Genomic DNA, 12,131 nt, shown 5'->3' with positions numbered 1-12,131 from the left:
ATCTTGAGCTGGCTGGAAAAATCTCTATGACACTGAAATTCAGGAAAGATACTATTGTATTTTACTGAGAACACAAGACAGGTTCTGTTTGCAAAAATTTATCACATATGCCTTTGTGTTTATGATATAAAAATATTATTTTTATTTTTAGTGCCAGTGAAAATATTCTCAGTGTTTTGTATATATTGCTTACATTTGTATATATGAGGTTTTCTAAGGAAAATAGGTATGTTGTCTGCAGGAACCTTTTCTTCCTTATGAGATTATTTATCCCTTATCAATATTACTGTCACTCCTCCTACAGCTGCTCTGATGCTACAGTAGAGCATGCCAGCCTACACATCAGTATTTTGTTTAGCATGTAACAAAATCAAAAGTTTGTTTTTTGGATTCCCTCCCCCCCTTCAAATATTTTTGAATACAGAACCCATGGATATGGCTGGCTGGCTGTATTTTAATACCTGTCACATCTTGGAAATGGAATAGAGTCGGGTCTCATTACTACTTAGATAGGTGACCAAGAATGCAATGGCAACCCACTTCTGGGGTTTCATTCCCTAAGAAAGTCTTATTAAATTAATTGAGTCACCACCCTAAGCAACCTGAAGGCACATTTGCACACATTTTAAAACTTAATAGACAAAAATGATAAAACATGAAAGATAAGCAATACAAAAATTATTACACAATGTTTACATGATTCATGAAATATAGGTCAGATTGGCTACATAGGGAAGATAGGAGGGGGAGGAATGTTATTCAGAATATGTCTAAAACAAAATAATTGTGTCATGTTGCCGATCATCCTAAAGCAGTGTTTCTCAAACTCTGCTCCTCCATTTGTTTTGAACTTCAAGTCCCAGAAATCCCAGCCATCTTACCAGTCAAGAATTGTGGGGCTGAAGTCCAAGCTGTCTGGAGGAGCAGAGTTTGAGAAAAAATATCCTAAAAGTATGGTGGGCAGCTATTCTTGTAGGGTCAGGAGTTTGTAACCCAGCAAAGAATGCCTCTCCAAAACCCAGATGTGTTCATAAGGAAGAAAAATTGTAGGCAGAAGAAAGCTGCATGTAGTTTGAAACAAATCCCCCCCCCCCAAAAAAAAATACCACATGAAAGTAAATCAAGTAATGAATAAACATTACTGACATTATTTTATTTATTTATTTAAGTTATGTAATTTATTTATTTATTTTTTACCATATTTATATACCACCCTTCTCAACCTGGAGGTGATTCGAGGCAGTAATGCCCTCGATACTTCCAATCTTATGCCTTCAGTGCCTCCAAAAGTAATGTTACAGTGACATTGTCATTTATAAGATGGTGATATTATGATCTAGACATAATAGGACTGCTAACAGTGCTGTCAGCTGAATGATACCTGACATTCCTGCTAAAAATGGTCACCAGATAATGTCTCCAGACCAGAGTTTCCTCAAACTGTGCTCCTCCAGACGTTTTAGACTTCAGCTCCCACAATTCTTAACAACTGGTAAGCTGGCTGGGATTTCTGGGACTTGGATTTCTGGGACTTGGAAGCTGGTAAGCTGGTTGGGATTTCTGGGAGCTGAAGTCCAAAACACCTGGAGGAGCACAGTGTGGGAGACACTACTTAGAAATAGAGCATCATCTTACCCACAACTCATTTGTATTTGTCCTATAAATAATACACATTTGGTTTTAGCTGCACACAACCTCCTGACCTCACTCCATGTTTTTCTGATCTTTTAAAGTTTTTTTGCATTAGCTAAGGGGAATGGACTACAGTATTTTCAAATCAATTGCTCTCTGTTACTTATTCTAGCATAAAATTATTAATGGTACCAATTCTCCACCACATTCATTTTACTATTTTAGGCAATGTACACGCCAGCTCGCTCCATACTTTCATGATTATAAATGCCACTGCATTGAACAGGACTTATTTCTGAGCATAAAAGGAGAAGACAGCAGTGTTTAAGCAGCTTATCACCAAGATTTTGAGTCTGTATTGGATTGCAGCTCCTATTAACCAGTATCTATGGGGATGGTTATATTTCCTTATATTTCATTTTTATCTCAGGAACCAAGACTCAAAGCAGCTCACAGCCTTTAAAAAGCTACAGTTACAATACAAATATATTTAAACAGAATTAAATCTTACCATTATTAAAACAATTCAGTTAAAATATAAAACAACAAAGAAACTGTTAAAACAATTCAGTGATAAGAGCTGTAATCCAAACTGAGGGAGGCTGACATGGTATATTAGTCACATTGTTAGCTTTCAGAGCCACAAAGCAATCATCCTTGGAAAATAAATCACATCTTGAAGTCTGCCATTGCTAAAACAACTAGTTCCATCTGCAACACTCAGTGATCTGTAGGTTATTGATACCCCCCTCTTCAAATCTGCAAGACATTACTTTAAAACTGTATTCTGCCGTTGGTGCTTTCCCTAGTAGATAAGTATCGGAAACTGTTCATTAATGCATAGGTTGTTTCACTATATAGAAAATAAAAATGTACTCCCCTTTGATTATAATCCCCCCATTTGTGCCTTCCCAAATTAAAGTTTATTGCCATCATTTTGACAATCTGTAAAAGCTTTCACACACGGCATAGCCATCAACCAGGCATGAGACAGCCTAGCTTTTCTGTCTCCAATTCCTTTGGAGTCAATGAGGCTATTTTTACTGGAGAATTTAAAAAGATTGATACTTTTCACACCATTAATCTTCTAGAATAGATGCAGGACTACATCACAAGCATAACACAATGCATAATAGTATTTCCTGATTAGATCCATTTCCACTTCTGAAACCAAATCTGGATTGCTTGCTGTACTTGGATAGTGCCGAGAAATGTATTTTTCTTAATACTGAAAATCTATCTGATTAATCTCTATTGTCTGAAGGTTCGTTTATGCAAGTGTTTGTGCTTGTGATAGCTCTCACTTTTAGTCAGCCCATTTGGATCAAGCAATTATAAACCCAGATTGTGTCCACTATCTGCCCTGAACTGAGCTGGATGCAAGAACATTTTTTGTTTTGTTTTGTTTTTTTCCCTTAAGTGAAACTGCAGTGCAATTGTAACTTGATTTATTGTAATACAGTAGAGTCTCGCTTGTCCAACATAAACAGGCCAGCAGAACGTTGGATAAACAAAAATGTTGGATTATAAGAAGGGATTAAGGTAAATACTATTAAATGTCAAATTACATTATGATTTTACAAATTAAGCACCAAAACATCATGTTTTACAACAAATCGACAGAAAAAGCACTTCAATACATGGTAAAATTATGTAGTAATTACTGTATTTACTAATTTATCACCAAAACATCTCAATGTATTGAAACAGCTGTGGATCCGGGCAGGAGGCACACTGCGTTGGAAAATACAGAATGTTGGATGAGTGAATGTTGGATAAGCGAGACTCTTCTGTATATATTTCATTAGAACTGAATCCCTTTCACATCTCACAATTATAGCGCTATGATTCCATTTTAACTGCTGTAGTTGCATCCTATGGGATCCTGGGATATGTAGCTTGGTAAACTCTAGAGTGCTCTGGCTGAAAAGCAAGTATTCTGCAAAATATTGCCATGGCAATTAAAGTGGAATGTAGCTACATGGGAGCCCCTGGTGGCTCAGTGGGTTAAACCACTGAGCTGCTGAACTTGCTTACGAAAAGGCCGCAGGTTTGAATCCAGGGAGCAGGGTGAGCTCCCACTGTTAGCCCCAGCTTCTGTCAACCTCGCACTTCGAAAACATGAAAATGTGAGTAGATCAATCGGTACTGCTTTGGCAGGAAGATAACTGCACTCCATGCAGTCAAGCCAGCCACATGACCTTGGAGGTGTCTACAGACAATTCCACTTCTTCAGACATGAATACCCCCCCCCCCCCCCCCCAGAGTTGGACTCACCTAGACTTAATGTCAAGGGGAAACCTTTACTACATGATTGTATAGTGTGGAAGGGCCCAAGACTCATGATAAAGCTCATCAGATTCATGATAGAGCTCATCTGTCTAAATGAGTGTATATTGATAAATACATGGTAAAGACATCTTGGGATCATTAAGTCATGAAATGTAAGCACTGCCAGTAATTCGTCACATGTCTATATAAAGCTCAAATATTTACAAGGTAAAGCAAATATTTTGCTGGCTGAGACAGTGGAATTGAAAGATCATGCATGGTATGTACAAACTAGATCTGTCTCTTTATGATACCCCAAAGGCAACAGCCTCACTCTGCCTATTGATAGGAATAGATTTAAGGTAGTAATACTGAACTTTATAGAAAATAGTGGTTACATTTTTAGACATGTCTAACCTCCCTAACTCATCAGGATTTCTGCTCATGCAGAAGGTACTCAGAAAATTTCCTTGGAATGTTATTTTCTGCACATAAAATGTGGCATCCTTTACAGGAAATTTGTTTTATGTGAAAGGGCATATTTATGCAATATTCTCTGAAAACTGCAGTTCTCAACAAGCTTCTTGCAATGAAAGGTAAAGTTATCAGTTCTTTCCTCTGAGGACAAAATTTACACAGATCTAGTTTCCTGTCTTGTTGACTTTTCAGTGAGTGTCCTAGTATATAGTCCATGTGAGTGTGTGCATGCACACATCCATATGCACTACGCACATCCTTAGTATAGTGTTCTATTCATCATTATTTGTTATCGTTTCCATTCACTTCAATATTAAGCCATTTCTTCTTGCAAATTCATGTCAGCTGTGTTGCATTTCAGTTGATTTCATAGGTGGACTTGACACTTACTCCTACCAACAATCCCCTCGGGAACATATTGAGTTAAAGCCTGTAAATCCTGTAAGTAAGAGTTTGGTCAAAAGGACGGCATTAATCCTTCTAACTACATTAATAATTAATATGTTGTTTAAATAGATTTGACATAAGATTACTAATTATTTCATCATCTCTTTAAGATGCAAGAAGAGTTGAAAATGTTTTAACATCTCAATTTTTCCAGTCTACATCTTAATACAGTCTTTAAGTAATTCCTAACTGGATCCCACATACTCTTAATTATTATAACATTTTCTATTTTATCTATATTGTTCAATTTACAATTTATTTCCATATTTAACATCTTAACTAAATATTTATACCAGCTGAGATTAAGATTGAAATTTCAAATGTAATTTTTGCAATTTATTGTACAAAGGGTATGTCCAAGGGGAAGGGGCAGAGGGTGGAAGTGGGGTAAAACAATAAAATAAGATATCTATATAAATAAAAATGTAATGTTCATTTGTGGGATTAACATAACTCATAACTCATAATTGATACTAAATTTAGACACCATGCACCTATCAGTGTTTTATGACCATCACTCATAAAACACTGAAAAACACAGCAGAAGAGACTTAAAAATCCAAAAAACAAAAATACATTACAATGCATGTGCAAAACCACATATATAGAATCATAGAATCATAGAATCACAAACACACATATTCACAAACATACATATGTCACAGGTTCAAATATGGGGAGTGGCATGAGCTTCTGCTAACCTAGCAGTTCTAAAACATGCAAATGTGAGTAGATCAATAGGTACTGCTCTGGCGGGAAGGCAAAGGTGCTCCATGCAGTCATGCCAGTGGCCACATGACCTTGGAGATGTCTACAGACAATGCCGGCTCTTTGGCTTAGAAATGGAGATGAGCACCACCCACCAGAGTCGGACACGACTGGACTTAATGTCAGGGGAAAACCTTTACCTTTACCCTACACAAATATATGCACACACAAAACACATATACACAGACTGGGCCACAGCAACACATGGCAGGGGACAGCTAGTAATAATATAAATAAAAAGGAAAATGTTTTAACATAGTTACAGTGCATTATGCAATGCATAGGTGATATTCTTAGCAGACAACAAAGACACAAACATCACAAATATACCTCAGGAACGTAAAACACATAGCCAACTTTAAATATGTGAAAATAAGCTGTAAAGATGTCTAGTCCAAAAAATACCTGGACAGACATGTCTGCAATTAGTCAGGGTTAATCCCCTATCAACAGGTTATCATGTCTTCATATTTCATGCGACTTTACTACTGTTTTAAAAGTTGAACTTAGAGATGGCTGACACAAACACCCCTGGATCAATTTGCCTGGTGTTTGGTATGGTCCATCCTTTCAAAGGGAGCTACCCTGTCTCCAAATTTCACCCTTCAGAGAAAAACAAACACAAAAGAACTATGGCCACTTTAGTTTCTCAATGCAAACAGATTGGTGACCCTGCAGCTCAGAGTTCTGAATTACTATTCAGATAAGGCCTAGATTGTATGAAATGACTCAAGGTTGAATCTGGATGTCCAAATTAGCCCCAAACAAGGATTTGGCACATCCTCCTCCTGTTAATTTTTCTTTCATTGCTTTTCAATTTTTTAAAAAATTGCAAACATACTCAAGTAATGTTTTTAAGCCCTCAAACACAATGGTAATATGCTGCGTACCAAACAAGAGATATGTGTGCAAAAGATTCAAAGTTTAACTTCAATGGCAAATAGGCTCAGGAACAGTTAATGTGAAATATAACACTTTTACCTGAAACTCTGGAGAATGGTTAACTGAGCTAGATCGATAAATTATCCAACCTTTAAAAGACATTTAAGAGAGCTCCCCCTGTTCTCTCTCTGTTCATTCTCCCTGCCAGTTTTCCTGGATAATCTCTCTCTCACACACAACCACAAAACCAGATTTTTCTAAAACCCTCTGTGCCTATGCACTTGCAGAGTTCAAATATGCTCTAAAGAACAAGAATATCAATGTTTCAGGTGAATTTCCATTGAAAACCAAGCTCCAGAAAACAATTTGGGAAGTTGGTGAACTGTGCAATCCACAATTTCTCAGTGCTTCTGTCTGCTGTGCAGCAGGCTGCCTACTTGGCTTCACAAAAAGATAATTGGTATCAGTTTGTATTGCAAATGGGCCAGGAAAGCTGCTGGGTTCAGAACTAATGGCCCTTTCACTATCCAAATTGCGAAAAATGTAGCTTTTTAAAGATGAAAGCCAGGAGTGAAAGAGAAATGTGTTTTCTGCCTTACATCAAGGCCTGAAGGCATTTCTGTGCCCTTTCATTTTTTGCAGCACTCTTGCTGTTCACTAAGTCATTGAGGATTTGTAGTGTTCCCTATTCCCAGAGTTTCAGAGTACATAACACTCCATTAAGAATTAATACACTAGCCAGTTAAGAATGAATAAAATTATGCTATTTCCTGGTTGAAACAGAAGGTTTAAAGGTAAATCTGTGTTTCTACCTAAAATATTGTTTAGATCCTAAAGCCAAGTGGGTGTGCTACAGTGCACTCATGCGTTCATAGACCAACTGTTGCAGTGTGTAGTGTTTAAATAGCCTTTCTCTATGAGAGCAAGTGTAATCTAATCTAGCATAAATCATGTAATTCAGCATACCCGGAGGGAGGGGGTTCAGTTGGGTCATTGTGGTGATACAACATCATCTGTGAGGAAAACCAGGCAAAACTCCTCTTTTTTTGGCAACCACCCTCTTCCACTGCACTCTTTAAAGCCTACAGAAATCTAGAAAATCTCCCAGAACTGGTTTTTATCTCAAGTGGAGAGCTACAAGGAATAGAAACACTGCTTCATTGGTGGATGTTGACTAGTGTGACATTGGCATGAGATCTTTTACAGCAGCTCTCAAGCACAGCTATGATGGCAGTGACCTTTTCATGAGTGATTTCACAATTAACCTTGATGACATGAACAAAGATACTTGTAGCTTAAAGCGTTAAAGAATATCTGATTATATTATATTGTTTTACAGCTATAGTGTACTATATCTGATGTCGTGATCTTTATCAATAAAAGCTTATGCTGATTTGAATGTTTTTTAGCCTTTAAGGCAGGGATGGGAAACTACATGGGATGTAGGGACCAACCATGTCCCCCTTCCCCCCAGTTTCCAACATGTCGCAACAGCAAACCCAACACCCTCCGTTTTCCTCTGTAGTTTCTTTCAAAATGTGAAGTTTCTTTCAAAATGGCAATCAGAAGTGAAGTTTCATCATTTCCATTTGCCGTTTTGAGAGTGATATCAAGGAAAAATAAGAAGATTTGTATATAAGTTGGCTTCCAGCTAATGAGATGAGTATGTATTTGCATATTTTTGTACATTTCCAGACTTTTTCATGTGGTTTTCAGGCAAAAAGTACCCAAAAGTCATTAAGATTTTTTTAAATAGAGCAGTTGAAGTTTTTGAAAGAATTGTTGTTTCAGACATTGCCACACTGAGTTTTGAGTTTCCTTTGACAGAGAAAAGCAGGATATAAATACTACTTACTACTACTACTAACAACAACAACAACCCCCACTCCTGTGGGTAAGAGGTTTACAGATCAGTTCTTCCAGTTCTTACTGGAACTAGAAAACTGTGGATTACCACATGAGAAGAACTGGACTCAGCCCTAGGACAAGAGCATTTCAAACCTTGTTTAGATAGTAATGTGTATTTCTTTTGAAATGTATGGCAAATATAAGCAAATACTACTTTACTTACTTCAGAATGTGACCCCCCCCCAAAAAAAAGTCAATGGAGTAAACCAGACCAGCTTCATTTTAGGTTCCCCCTACTTATTCTGCTAAGTGCTGAGATCTGTAGCGTAGTAGTGATGCCTTGCAAAAGCTTGGTGTTCAGCAGTTGACCAACAGTGCAGAAGAGTCTTGTGACTGTTGCTTTATATCCAATCCCAAATTCTCTTGAGATAGCATAAGATGCATGCGATGACAGTATTTCTCTCATTCACAAATATTTCCCAACAGATGCATGTTGTTACCTCATGTATTTGGTTTCTGTTCCATTTAATCCATAAAAGGTACTGAGGAGCCTTTAAAGATTGAGTAAGCCACAGCAGTGCTCAAATAGAACAATGATACCAGCATCAGCAGTCTTAAATCCAGTTGTTAATCCCAGATAGAGTGGACATGCTGAATCATTGAGAGTTTTGTAAGTGGGCACTTAAGTAAATGCTACTTCAGAAGTTCTAGTCTAATTTAAACTAATATTGGATTTAGACTAGAATATGAAAGGGCGTGAGTGCTAAAAGGATTTTGCAAACATCAAAGATCACCGAATATTCACCACACTAAAATGTTTTTTCATTTCTGCTAAAAAAAACAATCAACATGGCATTACAGAGTTTACAAAAGGTACAAAATTGCTTCTGTTCCATCTGACCATCAGTAATGTGTATGTTCTTGTTTCAGGTCGAAATAAGTAATGGACACTGATGTTCCACTCGTGTTTAGCAGTATTTTTCTGAATCAGATGTTTCTGAAGGAAACTCCAGTTCTGCAAAGCTGTCTTGCAGAAGAGACACCTGGACTGTGGATTCCGCTTCCAATGTGTGACTGGTCACAGCCTGGAATTTCTTCTTATTGTTGTTAGGTGGATCCTTGTTAGACGATCTTGAATTTCCTTTCAATTATTCACTTTTATGAACACTTGTAAATTGTAACTTTTTTCTTTTTAATGTTATTTTTACAAATATCTAGTGTTTATGGCATGAAACAATTGAATGTGTGAAAAAGTCTCTTTCTCCCCAAAAAAATCAGCCAATGTTTTTTGGACTGATAACAATAATACTAGCCTGCATGTGCTAGTATTATTTGGATACACACACATCCTCCAAAATCACTGGGTTGTGAGATAGCTAGCTCAGGAGAGAGATTACTGAGTTTAACCTTGTGTGTATTCATCAATTAGATTTTTTCCCCCAGATATTGTAATGTTTAGCATTGCATTCTAGTAGTGCAGTGCTACGTATTTACCCAGAAGCAAGCCCTGCTGAGCTCATTGGGACCAAATAAATTGCAAAGGATCACAGTCCTAGTATTTTCCTCACATGTTAGCCAATTCAGTGGTGCTTTCTCCCAGGTAAATTTGCATTAAAATGTGATCTAGTTTGCATATGGCTTCTTCCTCCAGTTTTCCCTTTGTCCTATATGTTTGCCTATATACATTGGCCTAGATTAGATTTCAGTGTGTGCAACTGAGTTGATGGAAGCAGACATGCATGCCCTCTCTTCTCTGTGGTAGACCATCCAGTGTCCTATAAATGCCACACAGAAGGTCAAGGAGAGCTTGCTGCTGGATGAAATAATGTGTGGTACAGCTAGAAAGAAGAATCCTTGAAAACTGGACAAAAGTGCCTCCTATCCATAGAGCGCTTCCATTTACAGAAGATAGATGCTGGACCCAGCCCATTAATTGTAGCTGTTAGTGAATGGCAGAAAAATGAATGATAACTTGGTTTCATCCTCCAGAAATTCAGGACAGATGTCTGTAATTTGCATTTTTTTAAAATCTCCTAAGGAGCCAAATGTGAATGTGTACAAACTGGGGTAAAGAGTCAAAGGGTGGTACCAGCTACAGCCTTATGAGCTTCTGAAAAATTAATAATGGCCTTAATTTAAAAGCTGAACATAAGGCATTTGATTATGACAATGTGTATAAAATTTGTAGATTTATTTGTAAATACATTTAGAATAAGAATATGTATCAATGTGACTTTTTTTAAAATTTAGTTTCCAACAGTATAAAAAGTGAGATTACACAACTGTTTTTTTTCTGTGAATATTTGGTTATCTAAATTCGTTGTTTGTCTTGTTTCTTTGGTGTGTGTGTGTGTATTGTCAGAAGTTATACAATTCTCATACTACAGATTCCACCCCCCCCCCCCCCACACACACAAAATCAATACTTTGTAATGGCAGTGGAGAGTCATAAACTTCAAAGGACTCTGTCATTGTGCCTAAACTCTGTTTGAGAGGAAATACTGTTTAGAATATATTTGTGGAGTTTTTCTCCTTTTGACTAAACTGAAATTTCTGATTGAGTGTTTTGCACAAACATATCTTTGTGGAAATGCTGGATACCTTCGCTTTCTTCACACATGTTGTTGGTGTACATCTACGTATATCTTGCTTCCTAAAACTATGATTATGAGTATCCTCTTTCCGGAACATATGCTTTCTCCCAGTCCTTATTCCCTTGTTGGATTTGAATTCCCTCTCTTGCATCCTTTGTTTGCCTTTCAATGCTATCTACACCATTGCCAAACACTATCAGTACTTCTGAGAGATAGCCTAAGAGCTTGACTCTTAAAGATTTGAGGAAGGCTCGCTAGTTCTGACCATGAGACAGTGAGCATTAATCACAGTTTTTGTTGGTGCACTTAGACAAGTTCTTTTCCCCAGCACCCAAAAAAGACAAGTGAATGGAAGGTGCTTTCCCTCGGCAAAAGGTAAACGGATAAAGATCAATCTTGAAAACACTGGATTACTAATTGCATTCAATGATTTCCAAGGAACCAAGATTAGTCAGATTACATTGAATTAAATGCACACATACAGGAACTATTCTGCTAGAACTGTTACCTTGTGTCTAGTTTATGTTATAGTTAGGTGCTAATATCTATGACGTGATAGTCATCATAGAGATGCAATAAGGCCACTCCTCCGTTAAACTACAAACAGCTGAAAACTATATTAAAAGTGACTTTTCTGGATACTTTAAAGGTTACATCTACAAATAAAATAGACCACATACATATCTTAAGATACCGATGATTGCAAATGCAGTATAAAGACATTTTTGTCTTTAAGATGATATACAAACCTTGTTCAAAATCATTTCTACATAATCTTTCTAAACAAAATACTTGTGAAAACAATTTAGTGTCTCCTAGTATTCTTATATAAAAGGGTGGATCCAGAAGGTCTGTTAACATGACATGTGATAGCAGCTGTCTTCTGATTGAAATCTTTGAACAAATCACCTTAGAATAAAAGTTTCTAATGACCTTGTTGTAATTGATGATAATGTTCAGAAGAATCCTGTTTCAACGTGTTGTCTCCTGATATTTCGCCTGCAACTTCAGAGGTTCAGTTGGAAATGAGGCAAGTATCTGTGGAATGTCCAGGGTGGGATAAAGGACCCTTGTCTATTTGAAACATGTGTAAATGTTGCAATTATTCATATTTTTATATAATTATTATTTGAGAACACAGAAATGCTGGGCCACTCTGACAACCATCATGTCAGATTACACAGAGAAGCCATTAAAATCCACAAGTATGTG

At 37.0% G+C, this 12,131-nt stretch overlaps 1 protein-coding gene across 3 annotated transcripts in view; it reads left to right on the top strand.

Moving 5' to 3' along the window:
* NKAIN3 (sodium/potassium transporting ATPase interacting 3) overlaps nt 1–10,607 on the top strand; it is a 238,934-nt gene extending 228,327 nt beyond the window's left edge. For 2 of the 3 annotated variants that reach the window (XM_060775385.2, XM_060775386.2), the window contains exon 6: nt 9,256–10,607. In XM_060775385.2, the coding sequence (XP_060631368.1) occupies nt 9,256–9,269 (14 nt within the window). In that variant the 3' untranslated portion in view covers nt 9,270–10,607. Of the gene's footprint in view, nt 1–4,741; nt 4,822–9,255 lie in introns of all 3 variants that reach the window. The other variant, XM_060775383.2, reaches the window with a different exon arrangement.
* Nucleotides 10,608–12,131: the final 1,524 nt, after the last annotated feature.

The sequence above is a fragment of the Anolis sagrei genome, chromosome 4 (assembly GCF_037176765.1).
Source record: "Anolis sagrei isolate rAnoSag1 chromosome 4, rAnoSag1.mat, whole genome shotgun sequence".
Classification (NCBI taxonomy): Eukaryota; Metazoa; Chordata; class Lepidosauria; order Squamata; family Dactyloidae; genus Anolis; species Anolis sagrei.
Note: the sequence above shows the minus strand (reverse complement) of the source record. Positions and strands in the feature narration are given on the sequence as shown.